General features: G+C 39.9%; 1 protein-coding gene across 2 annotated transcripts in view; it reads left to right on the top strand.

Moving 5' to 3' along the window:
• The window catches only part of OSBPL1A (oxysterol binding protein-like 1A), a 28,425-nt gene extending 5,981 nt beyond the window's left edge, over positions 1–22,444 (top strand). Inside the window, exons 2-14 of one of the 2 annotated variants that reach the window (XM_010290807.1) lie at positions 1,818–1,974; positions 7,105–7,180; positions 8,733–8,867; positions 9,185–9,282; positions 10,040–10,222; positions 10,727–10,834; positions 10,925–11,014; positions 11,260–11,386; positions 14,691–14,807; positions 15,578–15,701; positions 18,355–18,445; positions 19,356–19,379; positions 22,087–22,444. In XM_010290807.1, the coding sequence (XP_010289109.1) occupies positions 1,883–1,974; positions 7,105–7,180; positions 8,733–8,867; positions 9,185–9,282; positions 10,040–10,222; positions 10,727–10,834; positions 10,925–11,014; positions 11,260–11,386; positions 14,691–14,807; positions 15,578–15,701; positions 18,355–18,445; positions 19,356–19,379; positions 22,087–22,189 (1,368 nt within the window). In that variant the 5' untranslated portion in view covers positions 1,818–1,882 and the 3' untranslated portion in view covers positions 22,190–22,444. The remainder of the gene's footprint in view (positions 1–1,817; positions 1,975–7,104; positions 7,181–8,732; positions 8,868–9,184; positions 9,283–10,039; positions 10,223–10,726; positions 10,835–10,924; positions 11,015–11,259; positions 11,387–14,690; positions 14,808–15,577; positions 15,702–18,354; positions 18,446–19,355; positions 19,380–22,086) is intronic. The other variant, XM_010290809.1, reaches the window with a different exon arrangement.
• The last annotated feature ends 901 nt before the right edge of the window (positions 22,445–23,345 follow it).

The raw sequence follows: 23,345 nt of genomic DNA, 5'->3' as shown, positions 1-23,345 counted from the left end.
ATAACTGTTGGTGCAGTTGAGCAGCTCTTTCAATAGAGAGGTAGAATACTTGCCTTGAAGGGATTTATAGCTTGTCATGTGGTCAGGATGCTGAAGCCCAAGTTGTGTTCTGGTGCTTAAGTGTCTCTTCCTCTGTGATATTTCTATAGCAGCAGTGTTTTCCTGACTACCTGGGCTTATGATCTCTGGAGAAATCTGTATTTTATATAACAGACTTGTCCACAAGTAAAAATGTTTCTCCTTATCCTACTTGTTATATACAGTACCCACCAAAGTAATGCTTTGATATGTTACATCATAATTTGGCACAGAACTAGACTGACAAATTTGGGGAAACTTGGGAGAAGATTCTCTGGAGTGCCAGTCCACTTTTTTTAACATATCCTCAGCACCAGCTGGCAGTTCTTTTCATTCCCTAGCAACTGGCTTTATTTCAGTACTGTCTTGATGAGGATAGGGTTGGATGTTTTCAATGAAAGCAGAGATCTCCTTTATGCTTCTAGATCTTACTCTCTCTAGAGAGGATGGAGATGTTATGGCACAGCTCATCCATTCATCAGGATTTTTGTTCTGTTCTTGACCCTTCTCTAATCTGGATATAGTAGGAAGTCCTCTTGTCACTGTCCCCTTCACCAAAGCAATATGTAATTTACACGTTCTGGAGAAGCTGCTGACATCATTTTTTAAGAGAAAATAGGAAAGCACCTGGTAATGGACAGATGTGACTGAGATATTCTTTTGGATGGACTACTAGTTTATTAGGTTTTGATTACTAGTTTTGAATTAGAATCAGCATGTGAGAGAATGACTAAGCTTGCAATTATTTCTCTTTGTATTTGCAGCCAAGAGCAGTACCATATGCCTGAATGGTGTCTACTACAGTTTGGGTTTGCTTTTTCCAGAAGCAGTGAAGCTTGTGTTAAGCTGTTTACCATTCAGTGTTGTACCTAGTTTCTGCTAAAGAATTTCCCCAATGGGATAGAAATTGGTGCATCTTTACTTGTCTTGAGCTGTTCCCTTGCTTCTGGGAACTTGCAGTTGGATAATCTTTTGACAGTCTTGTCAAGTTCGAAAGAAAAATATGAAACAAAATGACAGCCTTTTGCCAGGAAATTTTTACTTTGTGATTTGGGGTGAGACTATCTCTTCTCCAGAGCTGGTCAAGCACTACCTGACCAAAACACTGGTTGGAAATAAGGTGGTAGTGTTGATATTGTTTTTAGTTTTAGGTGTGGTGTGGATTGTACTATTAACCTACCTTCCAGAGTACAGAGTTTGTCTTATTAATTGGTGAGCTTATCATCTAGACTTTGCTGGGACTTACGTGGCTAATGTAATCTACTGCGTACAATACCTCCTTCTGTTCTTTGATACTTGTTTATTGGGAAGTGAAGGTGGCTGAACAGCACAAAGTGTCTAAGAATTTAGACCAAACAAATGTTATATAGGAGGAGTCAATACTTGAATGTTGAGGTAACTGTTACTTACTTAGGTAAGATACTGGCATCTACATGACACTGGCACTTGTCCTAAGCAAGTTATAATAGATTCAATTTAATGAAAATGTCAGATTTTGGTTCTGTTTAAGAGAGGATTTTTAATCTACTGATATTGCTTATCTTGTAATCTCTTTAGTCTATATTTAGATAGAGAGCTGCAGCAGTCTGTGGCAGTACTAGTTACTTACCAAATGGATGCTGTCATCAGGACACAGTAGCCTACTTGGGTTTCAGTTTTGTACAAAGAGGGAAGATCTGTTAGTGACTGAAGTCTAGCACAAGCTGTAGATTGACTAACATGCACCTGCTCTTTTGCAGATTCAGAATCTGAAAAATCATTAAGTGGGTTTGAAACAACAACGGCCTACTCACCAGAGGACAGCATGGATTCAAGAGATACAATAACTTCAAGCATGTCTGAAGAAAAGGTTTGTGGCAGCGGGGAGTTGCTGTCTAACGGAATCAAAAAACACAGGTAGGATGTCGCCTGTTCTTAAGGTATTATAATATGCATTAATGGTAAGTAAAAGATCACAGGAATCTCTGAAAATCTAACTTAAAACTTTTAAAACTTTTTTAGGGATGATTGACAAGAAGTTGGATGTGCTATGGTTTTATAAAGAATATTTTTCCAAGGCTGGTGTGCTTCTTTGCATGTTATTTTTTGGTGACCAAGTATCTCAAGTAAAAATAAAATACAATGTGCTATGTAAAAGTGGACACACTTGTTTTTTCATAGATGTTATTGAAATCTATGTGGATTTTAATTCCTTTATGTATCTTTAATGACCTATGCCTTCTATTGCCTCTTTAATTTCCAGTCATTTGATCCTCCTGTTGGTATCGGGAATGAATGAAAAAATATTGCTAGCCTGGCATCAGAAACTCAAATGTGAACAAAGGGACTTTTATTCTAAAAGTCTCATCTATGTTTTATGTGCTTATTTTGTGTTGTCAAATGATCCATTTTTGTTTGTTTCCTCACTGATAAAGGAGGACAATAGGTCTGGAGTTAATGAGATGTAATAGACACCACTATTCTCGAGTTTCAGAGAAGGGGCAATATAATGTTTGTGCTACAGATCAGCCAGACTTCCGCATGTTTCAAAAAGACTACTTTTGGAAGCGTTTTGAATGTGCAGAATGATGATGGGAATACCAGATTTCTGGAAAAACAGGAAATTCATATTTAATTTTACAGAAGCAAGCAAAACGCCTCAAGTTGTGCCAGGGGAGGTTTAGACTAGATATTAGGAAAAATTTCTTTACTGAAAGAGCAGTCAAACATTGGAACAGGCTGCCCAGGGAGGTGGTGGAGTCACCATCACTGGTAGTATTCAGAAAACATGTGGACGTGGCACTTCAAGACCTGGTTTAGTGGCCATGGTGGTGTTGGGCTGATGGTTGGACTTGATGATCTTAAAGGTCTTTTCCAACCTTAATGATTCTGTGTGTGAAAACATGCTTTAATTACTTGGTATCTTAAAGAGATAAATTGCAGTGACTGTTGAAGTATGTGGTAACGTCAGAGACCTGATGTTTCAAAGGTTCAACCTCTGCATGTATATACCTCCCATACTAGGCAAAGACTAAGGCAAATGAGGGCTTGGGTGGAGTAATGGGGTGGTTTGGGAAGGTCACATAAAGCAGCTGACTAAGCATGTCATGCTCAGCTCTTGTGCTGTTAGCAAGGGTGGTATTTATGGCCTTGGCTAAGTGCCTTTCCTAATTAGAGCAGGAAGATAGGAGGGGGGAAGCACTAGGTGAAGGTGGACATCTGAATTGCATTAATTGCCATGGCAACAAAGAGGAGAAAGGAGGCAATTGGTGATCAACATGAAAATGATGATGCATGTTGACATGCATTGTCTTTGTTGTCAGAACTGTAGGGAGCATGTGACTGCAGGAGCATTTAAGATCTGCTGGTTTTATAAGTGGGACTGAAGATGTAAGTTGTTTCTCTGTCTTTTAGTAGTAAAGAGAGTGTAGGATGTTGGAGTAAAATGAGTGCATAAGTTGTTTGGCTAATAATTTACTGCTAAAGAAAAGTGGAAACATCTGTTTGGCATATAGTGATGATATTATATGGTGATGTTTTATGTGAATAAATGGCTACAGAGCACACTCCAGGTTGAGCTGTAATGTCAAGCTTTTTTACCTGGCACCTTGGTGACACATTGGGGTTTGTCCACAAAGGTGTTGATGCAAACTGTTTCTCTCCAGAGTGCAGCCAGTTTAAATTTTGCCTCCATGAGAACCTTCTCAGGGGATGGGAGTTGTGTGGTGTTTCTGAGGCTCTTGGTGGCAGCGATGTTTGGCCTGGTATGGGATCAGTTTGCCATGTCTGATTGTGGTTCTGACTTCAGAACTGTTACCTTCTTGAAGCTGCTGGCTCCAGTTTGTACTGCTTTTGGTTTTGGGGCTCATTAGATGGCATGTGGTCAAATACGCATTGTCTGTGATGCCACCTGTGTACTTTTCAGAGCAGAAAATCTTAACTTCTTGATGCTGTGCAAGGTGAAGGGGTTAGAATGTTTTGACAGCACTTAATTCTGGCCTTACACCTTTGGGTTTGCTATAACTTCTTTGTTTGCCTTCTATTTGTGTTAACCACATGGAAAGAAGTCACTTGGAGAATAGCCCAGATTAATTTCTTTTGCATAACATATTGATACCTTTCTTTACCTGTAGCTCCTCAGGTAAATAGAGGATCTGAAGCTGCATTTGAGTTGAGAGTACCTAACACTGTTTAGCAGTCAGTATAAACAAAACTTTCCTACCTTCATCTAGAAAACCTGAGTTCTAATCTGCCTCTCTTATTTAAGTGGTGAGGATTTTGCACAGGGAAGTAGAGGTCTGTTTTTGAGTGGGGGAGTGTGTTTTGGTTTTGGAGATGTAAGGAATAAATCTGTTGGTTCCAAGGAACTAAAAGTGTTGAGATGTACATATATATAGATATGTGAAGCCAGTGCCAGTTATAATCTGCTGTCTTGCTCTGATTTCTTAAATATAATTTGCATCTTACTGATTGTTCATAGAGTGTTTGAAAGAATGTGGGTGATGTGACTTCTTGTAGTTCAGGTTGATTTGAGAGTGGACTTAATTTTGAAAACTTTTTGGGCGAGGATTTGACACATACGAGAATAGTACATTAGATCTGGAAATGTTCAAATCACCTCTTTTTAAGAGGGACATTTTTAATCTGAGCCAGACTTGGGTGGGGGAGGAAACAACCAAGCCCTAACCCCAAAAACCCTTGCACAAAAATGTTTTGTAATACCTACCAACATTTAACATCCATTTATCACTGCTGTTTCCCTCTTACTGATGAGTTTTTGTAGTCAGCTTTCCCTTTGGTCCCACCATTGGGGGCCTTTCAGAATGCAAACATGTTTGTGTTTGGCTTTTTGGGAGCCAGAAGGTTATTTGATCAGGTGTACATGAAGAGCAAGCTAAACATGCCTTTTCACACCATATATTTTCTTCCCTACAAGATTCCTGTAGTAGTAGATCTACGATAGATAATGCTTCAAACAAGTGTTTTTGTTTAAGTGAATGATCTTAAATGCATCTTATCTGTTCTACTGCACAGAAGTTCCAGCAGATGTTTTTGTCACTTAAAGCTAAAGTTAACTTCCTGAGTTGTTTCTAAAATTGACATCTGGAAGGAAATTTTTGCATTCACAAACCTTTCCCTTAATCACGGGGAGTGTGTCAAGGTTAGTAGGCCTCACGTCTTGGCTGCCTGTCATTTTTCCACATGTCCTTACTTGCCCCTGGGATCTTTCTTGGTGGCAGAAAACTGCTTTGTTTCTTCAGTTTCTGTGTGTTATATGGAGAAAAGAACTGACTCCTGTATCACGTTTGGCTGACATATATGTAAGAAATATGAATGAATGGCTGAAACTGAATGCCAGCTTTCAAGTAATTAAACAAATTGAATGGAGGGACACATTAACTTCAATGCAAATGTAAGTTTTAATATCTAAGGAAAGCAACCCCTATGTATACTTCAGCAAACTTGAGGCACGTGAGTGTGTTTCACTTGCAGAAAGGCTTTCTTAAACACAAATACCCACCCTGCTAACTGACTTCATTAAAGGATACACAGAAAAAATCAGTCCACACTACAAGTGAAGGAAAGACTGAATACTTGGTGGACACTGTCCTCTCCTGGACATCTGTATCAAAGCATCCACAGAAGTATTTTATACTTAATATTATTCAAGATAATCTGTTTCATGAAATATTTTCGTATCAGTGGAAAATCAGAATAGGGAGTGAGTGATATCATGTTGGTCAATTAAAATAAATCCTTCTACCTACTCATCCCTTGCATGGGAGCTGAGTAAAACAAGTTAGTGTTAGGCTGTTAACTACTTGCTGACAAAACATAGTTTGGTACTGTGAGGAGTTCAGGTATATGACTAGGTTTTTGATTGGATGGAGCTTGTTATATTTTAAGGAGGATTTTTTGGTTTTGTTCTTTGAAAACTGATGCATCATCCCTGGTTAAAGGTGTTTCAATAGCAGCTAAGTATGGGAGGTAACACAGCAAGTAGTGCTACTGAAACTAACAACTTAGGCTGAATATATAATTTTTTAAACTTTTTTTTTTTCCCCTCTTGGCAATGTTTTTGTGTGTCAGAAAAGTGGGGTGGAGGAGGCAGCTACAGCCTGTTCACACTCTTTAAAAAAGGTATTGCTTTAGCTGCTTTGAGGGGAGACAAGATCTTCTTGGTTAGGGCAACACGATCATTTAGGCAGAGTTAAATAAATGTTGAAACTCAAATAGTTCATACAGTTCGAGTGAGCTGTAGGTAATTGTTAGCTATTGAGAATTTTTTTCATTCGTAATAGCTTCATGATCCAAACACGAGTTTTAGCATTGTTGTAGACAAAGGGTTTTGACCTATATTTATGTCTTTCTATAGGTAAATTAGATTAATAGTTGTGTTGGTCAGTAGCAGTAAGAAAAGCGAAGAAAATCTGTGTCTGATTTCTTGTAAAGCTGAGCAGTACAGGCTGTATTACACCGCCTACATGTTGATCTTGAAAGTATGTTTAAGACTTGCTTCAGGATATGTCAGCCCCCTGTAGAATGAGCTGCTGTGTTTTCTGTTCTTTAATGATACTGCTTTTCTGTTGTTCCTGAAGGCTGATTTTAATAGGCAATAAATGTCATGGCCCTTCATTGTCCGTATACGGGTGACTAGCAAACAAAAACTGCACTGTTTAACCTTCAGATCTGTTCAGACATAGTGAACGTACCTATGTACCTACTCAGAAACAACATACTTTTTCTCTGAGACACAACTAAATCTCTTAACGGTGCCATTGTGAAAACACTGTTCTGACAACTGATGTAGAAATCCTCTTCCACTGCTCGTATGCAAAATGAAGGGAACGGTTCTGGTTTTGGAGAAGTTTGGGTTGCTCTGCAGGTAAAACAGTTTAAGTCCTTCAAAGTAGCACTGTTGTTCCCCCTTGGTTTTAATTTAAAAATTGGAAAACTGTTACTTTCAAAACAGAATATTTGTGTTTCTTAGTTGTGGTTAGTAATGGAAAACTTTCCTTCTGGTTTCTTCCCTGTTCCTTTCTGCAGAACAAGCTTGCCATCTCCAATGTTTTCCAGAAATGATTTCAGTATCTGGAGTATCTTAAGAAAATGCATTGGAATGGTAGGTGATCAGAAAGCTATGATAAAAGATGTGAAGTGGTTTATTTCATTTGAGGCCCAAATGAAAACTTGTTGGGGAGAGGGTTTGGGGTTTTTTTTGTTGTTATAAATTTGCTGTTTATGCTTTATTTGCTTTTACAACTTGAGAAGATAAGACTTGGTCAGAGCAATATTCCTTCAGTAAAAGCATTTTCTCTTGATTTTTAACCTTTAAAGTACTTGGTGGTAGAAAAAAAAAATTTACTTTGACTGTAGAAAAAAAAACAAAACCAAAAAAACTATAAATTTGCTCTTCTCCCTTCCCCTTAGTGTCTCAGTCTTTCCACCCATGGTGTTCCTAGCCAGGTGGAGGTTAGCTGGTTGGCACATAATCTGCTCCGAGCTAAGGGTGAATTTGGAATAGTTCTCTCCATTGGAACTGCAGTAGGCTGAACATAGTTACTGCCAATAAACCTCTATCAGCCTGTAACAGTAGCCTGCAGGAGGGAACATGTGTGTTTAGTCACTGTTGTTTTCTTCTCCGCCCCTTGCTGTAGTTAAAAACAGCAGCAAGCATTGAGATGTAGAAATGCTGGGGAATGCCTGTATGAGCAGCTCCAAGTCTTCTGAGCTGTTGTGAAGCATCTGAAGCTTCTCACATTGGCTTTAGCAAAAAAGTGTTATAACCTTAAAATGCAGTGAGCAGATTGAAAGCCTGTTGTGCGTAAGATGTGTGCAGGAAAAAAAAAAAAATCTATAAAGGTCTTGATTCTGGTTTGCATAAATTGCTGCACAGAAGTTGCAGTTGCGGGGGGGGGGCACGGTTGGAACTTGGAGTGGATTGTACCAAAGTGTTTGCCAAAGCTGTTAGTGCCAGGTGCTGCTATTGTGGTTAAGAACAGTGCTATTTACTGTGCACATTGCCATGATCATATTATATGCTTTTAATTTGCTACTGCAGGCTGTTTAAACCATTGCTATATTATGCGTTCAGAGGCCGTGCTTTTTAAAAATGGGAAAGAGAAATAAAGAGCATCAGAACTGTAGGACGACTTTTAAATTTTTAGTCCTGTTACAAAAATTTCTTTTTTCTTCAGAATACACAATCCCTGTTTTTACTCCTGTGCCGCCATGTTTCCCTGTCCTTCCTCATCCTCTTCCCCCGGCCTGCCCACCAGCCTCCAAAAAGAGATAATATGTTTAAGTAATTAGATGGCCTATAATCTATTTTAAGAGTAATAAATAACTTGGTCTTCAAAAGGGCCCTTAATAGCTCATTCCATTGTTTCATGTCACCTTCTTAATAATACATTTGTAGATAGGAAGTTTGCTTGATTGATGTTCAGTTTTCTTTTTGCTTTAAAAGTAGCCTTAATGTCAACACAGATAGGCTTATCAAGCTCATAAGGGATGTACAGGGTTTTTTCCTTTCAGCATTAGCGGAGCCAGGTCAAGCACATTGCATTAGCACTAAGAGCATCGTTTATTTTTGTAATAAGCCAATTACACTTGGGTTACTGCAGGTCAGTATATCTAATCATTTGTTTTTAACACAAATTTCATTTGTGCATCAGGAGTTGTCGAAGATCACAATGCCAGTTATATTCAATGAGCCACTGAGCTTTCTGCAACGACTTACAGAGTATATGGAACATACATACCTCATCCACAAAGCCAGCTCACTTTCCAGTACAACTGAGCGAATGCAGGTACTTTGGGTGTGGTAATTTGTGTTAACTCTTGATGAATGTGTTGGGATTTTCTTCTTCATAGGTAGTCTCATTATAGGAGGAACTCCTGTAATTTGCTGCATGTCAGATTCTCTTACTCATTATCCAATTTTGCTTATCTAGGAAAACGTTTTGCTTTTCATAAGGCTTGCTGTTTTAGCCTTTTGATGAAAACTGTTCATTTCTCTGCCTTGCAAACAGAACTTCACTGTGCTATTTCAGAAGAATCACTCTGTAGGTACTTGATAAAGCCTAAAATCCAGGAGATAACTGTGTACTCTTACTCCTCTAAATAGTGTGTTGCTGCATTTGCTGTGTCTGCTGTAGCCTCGCAGTGGGAACGTACAGGGAAACCATTCAACCCATTGCTTGGAGAGACATATGAATTGATCAGGTAATGAAAAGAAGATGCACTGTGAAGAGTGGAGAGTGGTGTTCTGTGTAACTGATGTTTCATTAGACTTGTCAGGTGGCTTGCAGACTGCTCTTCGGCTTGTAAGATTCAACCCATTCTCCTAGAAGCTGCTGCGGGTGCTTGCAGTGCATGTTGGTGTTCAGCAATGCACCTTCCAGTGAAGTGAAACTACTTAACTTTTCACCTCAGAGCAGGCAAATGAAATTTGCCAGGTTTAAAAGCAAGTCTTATTTAGAAAAACAAATCTTTTTTTTTTTCTGAAAACATACATAAGGGAGGTGTTAGAATTGTAATATTCATTATTAGTGTCATTATTACAGAGTGTCCAGAATGCAACAGGCAGTGTTAGTCTATTAGTGTGCAGCTGCACTTAGGGCAAATTTTTCTCTCAGGTGAGGTTTTGGCCTATGTTTATGTGAAAGTTTGAGGTCACTATCAAAAGTAAACATATTGGCTGATCAGATTTGGTAGTTCTTGTTACGTTTTTATGTTATGTCCCGAGTTACTTAGAATGAAGATGTTCTGTGCATTAGTTGATCTGTCTTTGTTTTATGCTAGGGCTTTAACTTTTGCACTGAGTACAGAAACTATGCATGGGTCCAACTATCTGTTTCACCTTGGGCAAGTATAGTGAATATATATATTATATTATATATAATATAGTGAAGTTGATATACTATCGATGTCACTATACTTGATGTGTAGATACATGCTTTTGCTTATCTTTATTTTGCAGAGAAGATCTTGGATTTAGACTTCTGTCAGAGCAAGTTAGCCATCATCCACCAATCAGTGCTTTTTTTGCTGAAGGTTTAAATAATGATTTTGTGTTTCATGGATCAATTTATCCTAAACTCAAATTCTGGGGCAAGAGTGTGGAAGCGGAACCAAAAGGCACAATGACTTTGGAGCTTCTTGAGTAAGTTAATAATTAGTAATTGCATAGGCACAATGGCCACATCCACGATGATTAGTGTGCATTAGAGTCTCATGGCTTAGGAATGGACATGTCTAACACCCACATCGTAATGTTTGATGGCAGATCACTTTGAAGGGAAAAGGGGATGAGAAAATGAAAGGAACTGCCATCATTTCTCCTAATATGCTGCACACTAATAATAGCGGTAGTTTGGGCTTGTGTCTGTATGTTCTGAAGGTGCCTGGATGTCATTCCTACTAAGATTAGCACGCTTGAGTCCTGTTGGCTTTCCTCATGTCATTCAGTGCTAACAATGACTGCGCTGAAATGGCTGTTTTAAGGAATTGATAAAATCAGTACCAATAGGTTAATAAACTTCTTGGGTTTCCTGACTTATTGCCATGTCCATTTCAAGACTTGGTGCGATTTATAGATGATGGCTTGCTGCAGGAGTGACATACAGTACAAAGATACAGTATTTTAATTTTTATTCCGCTCCTTTAGACACAATGAAGCCTACACATGGACAAATCCTACGTGCTGTGTGCATAACATTATTGTGGGCAAACTTTGGATTGAGCAGTACGGAAATGTGGAAATAACTAACCATAAGTAAGTTAAGATGTGAGTGCTTTCACTTGCTGCAAGTTTGAAGAGGAAAAGCATTTGGAAGTAATTAGTGCCCTCTTGTTCTGCCTTTAGAACTGGGGAGAAATGTGTACTAAGCTTCAAGCCCTGTGGTCTCTTTGGGAAGGAATTGCACAAAGTTGAAGGCTACATTCAGGACAAAAGGTAACAGCTTCACTCCTAAGAGGAAACAAATGGCTGCCCTCTCTGTTTGATGACAGCTGTAGAACTGAACGCCTTTAACAGTCTGTCAAGGGCATGAACTAGCAACAGCAAGATTATGAATTGTGCAACACCAGTAATGGAGTTTTAAGAGTTGTTCTCAAAAGTTCTTCTTTCAATTATTTTTGTCTGAAATGCTGAAATAAAGCTCTAAGTTCTTTTGTAAACTTAGTCCTTTTTTTTGACAGCAAAAAGAAACTTTGTGCACTGTATGGGAAGTGGACTGAGTGTTTGTACAGTGTTGACCCAGCTACATTTGAAGCTTACAAAAAAAATGACAAGAAAAATGCAGAAGAGAAGAAAAGCGGTAAACAGGTAAATGTATTTAATCATGTAAAGAGGTAGTATCTCAAAAGCATAAGACAGATAAATATTTTAGTAGCATTTAAGAGCATTAAGATTTCTTTCCACTTACTCTCTTTTTCCTAGTAGGATACAAAACTGATTGGATGAGTACCAGCAGTAAGGGATAAAATGCTTGCTCTCTCAAGGATTCGTATTCAAACTTCCTAAAATTTGGAGTAATCTAAATATTGGCTGGTTTGTTACCTGCCTCTTCCTCCCAAGTCACATGGAGGAAATGGCATATCCATTAGTTGGACCATGGTTCTGATCATGTATGATGACATTTATATTTTAATAGGAGGATTTGGACTCCTAGAGGCAGTGTAGACTGGTTTCTCCTCTTGATAGAATGTTGTATTTTCCAGCTTTTACAAGGAATTTTTGTATTGCTTGCTATTAAATTTTCACAACCATAGAAACGCTTCCTTTCTCCCCCATTGCAATATTTTTTTCTCTTCTGGAAAAAACCCTCATTCTTAATTCTTCCAGGTTTCTGATCAGCAGTATGCTTTTTGTTTAAGGCGAATGGTGATGGTGACAACATACAGCTTGATGCAGAAAAACCACTCACATAGTAGCTTAAAACAGGGATTGTTTCCTTTTGGTGACTGAACTCAGATTTTTTTTGTTGGTTTGGGTGGTGTTAGTTTTTATACTTAAGGAAAAGGAGATGGAGAATTCTGAAAACAGTTACTCCTGTGCAGGTTCAGATTGTTGCTGTGTCTGAGATTGGTTGTCATCAGGAGAGTGCTAAAGCACTGGGGATTACTGCTTCTTTTCTAGTCTGAGGCTGTGAGCTCTAGGGAGAAGGAGCAAAGGAAAACATCACCCTGTGCCTTTGTTCAGCTGTCACTTTGCATTTTCCAACAATGCTTAAGATGATCCTCGCTTTTCGCTTCAAAATGAAGCATCCTGTTGCATAAAGCTCAAGCTTCACTGTTGCTCTGACTCTAGAAAAGAGCGCTTTTTCTACTCATTTAACAGAACTATATCTGTGTATAAAACTGAAAGCTAATGCCCACTATGAATCGGGTAGTCTTTGAATATAGTATTCCCACTGCCCCCTTGTGTTTGAGGAGTTGATACTGTTTATGTTTTTTGAGCATCTAGGTGAGCCAAGTCTCATGTATAATGTCTGGATGTGGTTTGTCCCTTCATGGTAGTGAAGAATTCATTCAGGCATGAGAGTATATGGCCTTTCAAACTTCTCCTAATTAGAATTCTCAGATTTATTTAGTTGTTTTCCAACTATTCCTTTGTGCTGCATTGCTACTAATGAAGAATCGCTTCTGTCTCCCTTTTAGGGCATCTGCATGGCTCCAAGTCCTTTTGCAAATTGGCCCAGATTTTTCCCGGAATCCCTTTGATTTTTATAGGGCTAAAACTTAAGGAAAAATAATTTTGCGGGGAGCTAGACAAGCCTTCATGTATACAAAGGTGATATTTTACCAACATCAGAAGAGTTATAGTAGACCTGGGGTTAGACCGGGATAGTTCTGCCCTGAATTAACTAGAACCTTTTTTAAATCAAGATGAAGCATTTTGTGCAGAATTTTCAGTACAAATATATGGAAGAGCATAATACAAGGCAACAGCAACTGCCCTCATATGTGCCCTGTTTACAGACACAGAGGTCTTGCTTTGGCAAAGTCTATTACTACCCTCCTAGCAATATACTGAGAGATTGAGTAGCACTGAGCATAAAATATGCATCATTGTGGCAAGAGCACATGAAAATCCACTTTTTACTTAGTTCTTTGTAATTCTTAAGGCATTTTTAAGATTATGTATCCAGCAAGGCACAAATTGCAGTCTGTATTATAGCCTTTCTGTAAAAGTTGGTTTGGAATTTGACAGTCTGGTGTTGAAGTGTCTTTGTCTTGATATAAGGAAATTTTTCTGATCTGTTCTGCTTCAAATTCAGCGTTCCTGAAAGATTGATCAGTGTCCTTTAAAGGACAGAATGGCAGGTTGCCAGCACGGTTCAGATGTAGTCAACTAAAAGCCCTGTTTATCTTCCTCATAGCTGAGGGACTGAACCTGGTCTGCATGTTGTTCTGGTTACTTTGCAACCTGTTCATTAATAAAAGCACTGTACCCAGGTGCTCCACAGTGAAGCAGAATCCTTAATGCTTCCTAATTTTTTTGGTGGTGGCATAACACATGGATCATCTCAGAGGACAACAGAGTCGAGTTTGGGTACTGGATTATTTTTTTTTTTTTACTAAAACATCAGTCTATGTGTTATCTGATGCAACCATCAGAGAGCAAAGCTTATTAGCAGCAGGATTAAAGCTGTTGGCATGTAGCCAAAGTACTTAAAGCATTAGTTGCCTTTAAGTTCAGCGTTACTCTCCAGTCATCTCTGAAACGTGCTGCTGTTTTTAGCTGTTGTAGCGACACCCAAGTTTTTTGGGGAGAGCTGTATTCGTTGTCTAAATGACTTTAGTTCAGTATTGTAACATACGCTCCTGTGGTGGAGTTAATGTCAGCGGCATTGGACCCCAGCTGCTTTAAAGCTGTACATAAAAAGGGTGATGGTTTAGAAGTAGTTCAGGTCGCATCTACACTGTGGCCATCAGTTATTCTCTACTGCTCTAATAACCCTGCGTGGATTTTTTCCCTTTCTGGGAAAACCGTTTCACAGTGCTGTGGCTGCAGCTGCCTCAGGCCATATATGTCAGCCTGAATAGGATACCCTTCCCACAAGTAGCAGCTAATCTAGGATATTCATTTAACGTTTGCAGTTTGCCATTTCAGTAGTGTAGTGGTCAATGGAAAGGAAGGTTCCTCTGAGCAAGACAGCAGTAGCATAGGACTTTCTGTTGCGCATAGACTGAGGACAGCATTTGCATTATGTGCTGGCATTCTGCTGATGTGGAAGGATAAGGAATGTGACTTCTGTTCTTCAACTTCAATGAAGCAGTAATGGAGTTAAATATCAGACATGGAATTGTTTGTGTTTGAGGAAACAGGACATCTCTGTGGTGGAAAAATTGACATTTCTTAATGCTTGAACACACAGATTATATCTGTGAAGATGTTGATGCAAGAAACTGTTGGCAGTCTTCCATTGGGAGGGAATTGGGAATACGTATGCTATGTTAATGCTGTTATCCTTCTTGACAAGCGTCTAGAAAAGTTTCTTTGTTGCTGAAATTATTTACTTTTGGTCAAGGAAATAATTTTATGTAAAGTTCCAGGGTTGGAATGCATGTGTGTAAATGGTTTATGACTCCAAAGAATGTCTCTTTTCTTTGTGTACTGCCTTTAGGTGGGCAATACTGAGGAACCAGATGAGATGCCGTTGCCAGATTCTGAAAGCGTGTATGTTATTCCTGGAAGTATTTTGCTATGGAAGATAACTCCAAGACCTCCAAATTCAGCACAGGTCAGCTGTGGTTCCGCTTATTGAAAGCGTGTGCTATCCTGTTATTCTGTATGTTCAACACAAAGCAAACCCTTTTGTTGTCTTTTTAATTAACAAGTCTGGATTTGCCTGTTTATTGCAAAAAACTTTCCCACTACAACTGTAACCCTATAATCTGAGGCTGGAGGGATAACTGCCACGGGCATGACTTCAGAGTTAGCAGAATTTCACTGGAAAATGGGATGTTTCATGTAGCTAGCGGTATAGGGGCTTTCCCCACCTCTTCTCTCCAGCCTGCTCCCCGCACTGAGGCACCCACCTTGTGAGAAGTCTCTTCTTAAGGGCTTTATTAGAGGACAGACCTTTCCTAGGAGATGCTTGCAAAGCCTGCGTAGCACGAGCTGGTGCGGAAAGGGCTGTGGAGCTGGAGAGTCAGCGGCGGAATACAAGGGTATGCCTGCAACTGGAAAGACAAAGAATTGGAACAAGAAAGGGTGCCCTCAGTGAGTTAATCAAGGGGGAAATATCTCTACAGAGATAGGGATAATACCAGTAGGACTGGAAAAAGAAGGTAAGAGGGAAATAGTGCACTGAGTAATTTAAGCTGGCCTGCTTAAACACTCTGCCTGACAGTGCAGTTTTGCTGTTATCTTGAGTATTCCTATCTTGAGTGATTAAATAATGAAAAAGCCACTTGGATGTTTGCTTTTAGACAGCAGCTTTCTTGTGTATTAAGACTAGCAGCTGGAGACATCATAAAGTCACCTTTTATCTTTGTCTCTGAATTTCAGATGTATAATTTTACTAGCTTTGCTATGGCTTTGAATGAGTTGGACAAAGAAATGGAGAGTGTCATTCCCAAAACTGATTGCCGGCTACGACCAGATATCAGAGCCATGGAAAATGGAGAAATAGGTAACTTCAGTTATTGGCAAAGGTGTTTTTATTTTTTGTTAAAACTGAGGGACTGGAAAAAAGTAAATTCCACATTCAAGTTGTTAGAGTAAGTAGCTACCATAAAGATACATTCCTCCCTGCTGCAGGACAGTAACTCCTTAATACAGCTTTTTGCAGGTTGTGCTATGCTTCTAGTGAAAGGTATGTCACCCACCATGTCCTGGGGCTGCTCAGGATGGAGTGAATTTTCTTCATAGCAGCCCATATATGGTGCTGTGTATGATTGGTGACCAAAGCAGTGTTGATAACACATATATGTTATATGGGTGGTTGTTATATGCTTTTATGGTAAATATTGCCCAGTGCCTTCTCTGTTTCTGGGGTTGGCAAGAGGCTGGGAGAGGACATGGCCAGGACAGCTGACCCAAACTGACCAGAGATATTCCATACCATATAACATCATGCTCAGCAGTAATTTGTGTGTGTGGGCAGAAGTAGCTGTTGCTTGGAGACTGGCTGGATACAGGTCTGCTGGTGGAAGGTAGTAAGTGATTGCCTTTGCGTCACTTTTTCCTCCTTTGTTTTCTTTCCCTTCTTCTATTAAACTGTCTTTACCTTGACACATGAGTGTTTTTTGCTCTTTGATTCTCTCCCTTAACCCACTGGGGTGGATGGGAGTCAACAAGTGGCAGAAGTAGCTGTTGCTTGGAGACTGGCTGGATACAGGTCTGCTGGTGGAAGGTAGTAAGTGATTGCCTTTGCGTCACTTTTTCCTCCTTTGTTTTCTTTCCCTTCTTCTATTAAACTGTCTTTACCTTGACACATGAGTGTTTTTTGCTCTTTGATTCTCTCCCTTAACCCACTGGGGTGGATGGGAGTCAACAAGTGGCTTTTTTTTTTTGGGCCAGGACCCCGCCACACCACCTACTTGCTTATGTTCTTCCATATAAGCAAATCTTAAATCTCACGAAGCTGTGCTTTTTATTTAGCTTTGGGCCCTCTGCTGTGCTCCATAGTCAAGCCCTAGAATTGGAAACTAGTCTAAGGAGAGAGTCTCTGAGCATTGAAGGGAAGTATTTGAGAACTTTTCAGTTTTCTGTTTCCATCAGCCTGATGCAAAAGGAGTATTCTGATGTGCCAATTCTGAGAAATGCAGTCTAAACTATTTAGATGAAACTGCAATGCCAAAAGAATACACTTCATGCAAAATTATTCTTCAGGGGAAGTTGAACACTTCTGTTATCCTAGAATAGTGAATGAGAAAATACATTCTGAGACTTTCAGTAAGTAGAAATAGTGTGTTTTTAGAAACCTATTAGAGATTGTTACTGTAGATGCCGTAGAGTGGAAAGCGTCTTTTAGTCTTCTGACATGTGACTTGGTGTTAAATACTTTGATATTTTTGGTGTTGAACAGTCTTCCCCTGGCCCTTTTTTCTCCTTTTTCTTTGGCATTTTGCATATTAAAGCAGGATGGCCAGCTTTGTAGACTAAAAAGCATGGGGGCCCTTGCTTTCTCTTGATTGCTAAATGATTGGAGTAGGTCATTAAACCTCTGATTCAGTTTCACCTATGTAAGAGGGCAATGACTGACTAATTCTGATAAATACTCCGAGCTGTAGGCATGAAAAACAGTGACACTGGCATAATACAGTGCAGTTGTACTTGTGCAGATTTTTGTTTCTCAGAAGCCGATAACCACTTCATTGAGGCTTTTAGAAAAGCAGATCAGTGAATTCCCACAACCAGTCTATCCTGCCTGTACGATTCTTTTGTGGCCAGCAGAATGGACTTGATACAGAGCATCCCCATTAATTTGTCTGTGTAAACTTGAAGTGCAAATAACTGTGCTGTTAGCAACAGACCATATTTCTTAACTATACTAACAGCATAAAGTTTCTCTAGCAGATAGACTGGTAATATGCAGTGTGTTAGTAGCTGGCAGGATAACTGGGAATGGCTGATAGTCTTCCAAAAATTACTCTCTCAACTCCTTCTTTCAAAGATGTTTATGAAATGTTTTTTGAGGATTCAGGTATGAAAGAGATCGCCCTTCACCTAATCTGTTTCTTAGTCTGATTTACTCCTCAGACCTTCTGATCATCCTTTCTGCCAAATAGAAGCAACTGTTCTGCTCATTTAGGACCATGACCTGTGCCACCTTAGTGCATTAAAAAAAAAATGAAGGGATGCTACAGAGAGGCAATTCTTTGTGGTTTGGAAATTAATGTTCAAAACCCCTGTTGTTCAGGAAATAGGCACTAGTAACAACTTAAACCAAACTTTAACAAGAAGCAGGTGGCCAGACTTCTGAAATACATCCAGCATATCTTAATCAGTTTCCCTACTGAAATAAATTCTAGGTATGCCACCTCCCCTAGCTCACATTTGCTGTCACGTAAACACGTTTTCAGGGTCCTCAGGCCATGGATAAACAGATTTAACAGTCTGAAAGACTGGAATTCCATTGGCTAATCTTATGCCACAGCTGGCCTGGCTTTGCTCTTAGACTAAACCAGAAGTTCTTCTGTGTTTTGTAGAAGGCTTTTTAAATGGACAACTTTTACTACTTCCCTTGTTTATTTGCTGGGTCAGATGGAGTAATGTCCCTCTCTTATATTATACTTCAATGCCTTCTGTATTTTTATTTGTGTATTTTTATTTTTTTCAAGATCTAGCTAGTGAAGAAAAGAAGAGGCTAGAAGAAAAACAAAGGACTGCCCGCAAAAATCGTTCAAAGTCAGAGGAAGACTGGAAGACAAGGTTAGTGTGCTTGCCTCTATGTGTAGTTATACAAAGGTTTTGAACATTCAGGTTAACTGCCAGTCCATGCTGGTGATGTGCAGTGTTCTGTCAGCATGAAGAGCTGACATCAGGTTTGGTAGTGCCACTATTGTACTTGCAGATTTGGTCCCTGCAGGCTGTAGTGCTTCTAGAGAGAAGTGTCAGGCTTGCTCTCAGTTCCTTCCCTCTCACTGCTTGCACACCCATGTTCAAATGCAAACTGTGCTGTCTTTTCTGAGCACCTCTTGGTTCGGACATGAAAAAGATGTTGCCGCTGACAACTGCTTGTAAGGACTGTTGTTGCTGATTAATTTATAATTGCCTCAAACTTGCATGCTTGGCCAAAGGGAGGAGGAAATACTTCCTCTGGTGAACTTGATAGCTTATTGCCCATGAGATCTCAGATCAATTGCTGTGTGCTGACAACACTGTATTCCCACTGTGTACAGTTATTCTCAAAGTTGATGAAATGACTTTACCACCCAGATACCAAAGTCATTTGCCTCCCTTCTGAGAGATTTACTAACTATGAAAGTTAGAAGAGCTAATGGAAAAAGTAGCTTACAAGGGATCTGCCAGAATGTTGAGTGTTTTCTTTACTATGAGAGGGGTCAGTTGGGAGCTCTTAGACATGAGCTAAGTAGAAACCATGAAAACATGACCAAATGAATCTAGTTTGACCAGACAAGGTCTATTTAAAAGTATAGTAATAAGTTGGCAGTCTCTTCACAGGAAAAAAAAAAATGGTAGGGCTAAACTCTCTAAAAGTAAGCAAGCTTAATCTCTTTCCTGTTAACTAGCTATTAATACACCCAGACACTGTGGATTAAATATGTTTAAAATGTCTGTTTGTAACTATAGATCACTTTTTTCTTTTTTTCCAATGAAGTCACCCATCATCCCAGAGTCCCAGGTTTGCACATGTCTGACTTTGTCTTTTTTCCTGTGCCTGCTCTCCTAAAGTGTTTGGTTGGTTTGCCCTGAGACTGGTGGAAAATAACATATTTGTAATGCTTCCAAGTAAACATGTTAAGTGCTGGACAGCCTTGCACCTCCCTGTTCCTTTCCTGAGTTCAGAGTGGTTCTAGCTCTCACCAAATACTTTCAAAGCAAGGGATAGTATTATTCAAGGTGCCTGAAGGTAGAGCTCAAAGCACCTGAGGTCAGTATTAGAAATTGGGGAATTCCCAGGGGGCAACTCAGAGCAGTGGTTTTTGGGGGTGCATAATGAGTGCAGACACCATTCACAAGATTCTTCAGTTGCTGTGTAGACCTGCTCAGCACTTGCCTGGGCTATCATTTAAGAACTCTTTGTTTTCCAGGGTAATTCTAAAGCTTTGGCAGAAATTTCGTAGTGTCTGATCTCTTTAGTAGGAATGCCAAGTGTGACAGCCTCTAAAGGATGACTATAAAGTGTTGTGGAAGAGTTGTGCTTTGGGGTAGAAAAAAAATGCATACCTGTTCCCAGAAGGTCAACTGTAGGTCTCAATCTGCAGTGGAACATTAAACTCTGATGCAAACTACTGCCATTTTTTCGCCACAGAAAAGCAGGCTCCTTTGTCTAGTAGAGTTCCTCCCTCACAGACGATTCTCTAAAGTGCCTAGTGATTTTTTTTTTAAAAATTATTTTGAATCCACTTTAGAAGTGGGGTCTTGGTGTTCCTGAAGAAATGATTCATGTTGAACACTTAATGCTTTAGAGACTGACCAGTAGTCTCAAGTCTTGAGTACAAGACTAGCTCAGTTCTGAAACACAGCAGTGGTCTGTTGCTTTTGATGAAAATCAGTCCCTCATTCCCCCATCACTAGATTATCTGATTGCTTTGAGTCTCCTATGTCTCAAACATAGTTCTTCCCACCTCCTTTCCCCTTCCTATTGAGGTATGTGGTCACTGGAGGGAGGAGCACATTGGCCTGACCTGTACAAGTGTTGTAAGACACACTAGTGAGGCATTGGATGGTAGAATTCTTTTATGTGAGAGATGAGGTGACTGTGCTTATAGCCCTGCCTCTCTTTGTGCTCTGGAATGAGCTGCTATTACCTGTGAACTAGGAGGTGAACTAGACAGATGTGCGCACACATGCACCAGTTACTTTGGAAAAGCCGACTCATCCTGTGTGGAGGTGATGCAGTAGTGAACCACGTGCAGTACAAGGGTTGAATGACTTCTGTCTTCTGTTGACTTCAGTTCACTTAACCAGGACAGAAGGAGAACCACTGAAGTGTTCAACTTACTGCCATGAAGACAGTACAAGGCATTTCTTCCGATATGCATCTTGAATCTTTTGAGCCCAGCAAGGCTTGCCTATTGGCTGCCCTGCTTTGTAACACTGCAATACTGGTGGCCTTTATGCTTTTGCTTTTTAAAGAGGTTGTCATATTTGGTCCAATGTGATTTAATTTCTGTTCTGAAACCTTACGGTACCATAGAAGGGAAGAGCTGAGTTAAAATGAGCTGCCTTGCACATGCATTATTTACTTGCGTGTGTTTGCTGCAGTGAGGCATCTAAAGCAAGAACTGGCTTTTGTGGCCTGTGAAGAGGTGAAAGGAAGCTGTGGAGCGTATTAACCACAGAAGCAGCTTCCAGAGAGCTGACTTGTGCCATAAACATGGCTGGGCAAAATACAAGAAGCTAAAATGCTAGAGATCTGGTACTGTGCAGTGTGCTGTTGAGGCCCAGACAGAAAGCAGTGTTCAGTAACGTACCGCGGGATTGCCAGGAACGGTGTGGGAGAAGATGAGGAAGGACTAACTTCCGTGCCATGGTGATGTGAGAGGGTTATACTCGCCACTGGGGGATACTTGCCAGTAGTATGGCCTTGTAAGCACACCTTATTTTACAGCTAGATACGTGCCCCCCGCCCCCCCCAAGGTTATATACACATGCAGATGTAATCTGTGCATGTGTATACACAGGGCCTCCAGATTAGGTAGGAGGGGAGAGGGAAGGAAAGAAAGAAGGTGCTAAACTTCAGGTTTCTACCAACAACCAGCTTAGTAAAAGCTTGCAAGTAACTCCATGCAGGTGGAATGAGTTTTCTGGGCATTCAGTGTAGCCTCCCAGTGCTAGCAGTGTAGTGCAACACAGTTAAATTGTAATAAACCAGGACTTCTCCTGCAGCCTGTGGGTGATAATTTATTTACACTGAGGGTAGCTGGCACACTTATTTTGAGTTAAGTGCATTGCAAAACAAAAGCAAGGGGAAATCTAGATCATGGGGAAATAATGTTTTTCTGTTTTCAGGACTGCAGTGCTTGTGGTGTTGACATGTCTTGCAAAAACTGTTACTGCTTATGCATGCCAAAACAATTGTTCACAACTGCTTTGAAGTAAAACTGTACCTGTCCCTTTTTATGCGATAGTCTTGACCGCTTCCAGTGACAAAACACTGGTGTCAGTAATTTTACCTAGGAGATGTTTAAGCAGTGTGGTGAATGGGGAGCTCTAGCCACTGAAGATTGCTTTAAATTCACTTATGAATTTAAAACCAAGGTGGCTCCCGCAATCACAATAATTACTTTAAACAATAAACTGCTGAAGATGCAGTAAAGCAGTTTTGAACGTCTATAAAAGTGTGTGTTAATAGCTTCACTAACATGTTGTGTGTTTCCTTGCAGATGGTTCCACCAAGGCTCCAATCCCTATACTGGTACACAGGACTGGCTTTATTCTGGCAACTACTGGGACAGAAACTACTTTAACTTGCCTGATATTTATTAAAATGCAATAAGGAGCCTGTGACTGATACAAATAAGTCTTAACCTGTTTTAATATTTTCCTTTGTTTTACTTATCTCCTGAAAAAACTGATGTTATCAAACAGAATATTAAGCATCTCCACAGTAAACCTGGTGGTACATGATCTGCAGTCCCAGAGCTAGGGGAATAATTTTTCTGGCTGATGGTGGGTCCTGTGTGGACAAAGTCAGTTGCCATGGTTTTGAGCTGCCCTGTTTGCAGAATACACCTATATTAGGTTGTGGTGTATGAGGAATAGAACACCTTTGGCTGTTCTGTGAATACTTTCTTTGGTAGGTAACATTGGCACAAGTAAAACTGGTTTTATTTATTGTGACATGGGAATGTTTAAAAGCACACACAATGATTGCAATATTCTGTTCTTAAATGAAGAAGGTGTGTCACTTTTGTAAAGATGTAATTTTTCATAAAGTGACTTTTCTTTTACTAAAGTAACTCCCTTGAATCCTGAGCTCTGATCAGAGATTCCAGAAGTGTTCCTGTCTCTGGAGCATTAATGCAGTTGTTTAAGCTGGTAACATTATTCAGAAGTATTTCTTCAATGTTTTGTGCAGTGTGTTCTGAATTTTGCTCTCCTGTTTTGCTACCAACCTTATGGTTTAAGGAATTAAGAGCCATTTAAATATCTACTGATTTGAACTGCACACTAGTAACAGGTTTTAAAAGAATCTGTTTCATACACTAGATGTTCTGGTGCCCAGCACCACTGCAAAAAGGCAAGAACCTAATCAGTCCAGGACCTGGTGGAACATGATGGGGGGGGACAGGACCTGTGTCTGTACTGTGCGAACTCCCTGGGAGGAAGTCTTGTGCATTTCAAAGGTAGTACAGCACCTCAGTGAGGCCTCCTGTGCACAGCTGCTTTACCCCTTTTCAGTGGGGTGCATTCAATCTTAGAGAGTAAGTTTATATTGAACTGTGTACAGAGCTTCTAGAGGGCAAGCTGCTCTTTGTACAATATTTTAACTGCTGTCTGGAGGTTAGTGTTAATTGAATAATTTAATTGCTACTAAATAAAGGCTTCAACACTTCTTGCATCTAGTCTAGTGAGTGGTGTTCAACTGCGCTGACCCTTTCTGAGCAAGCTTACTCCAAAAGCTGCTGCAATGAAGTTGTAT

Source organism: Phaethon lepturus, unplaced genomic scaffold, assembly GCF_000687285.1.
Source record: "Phaethon lepturus isolate BGI_N335 unplaced genomic scaffold, ASM68728v1 scaffold11347, whole genome shotgun sequence".
NCBI lineage: Eukaryota > Metazoa > Chordata > Aves > Phaethontiformes > Phaethontidae > Phaethon > Phaethon lepturus.
The sequence above is the reverse complement of the archived record's forward strand: the minus strand, read 5'-3'. Positions and strand labels throughout refer to the sequence as shown.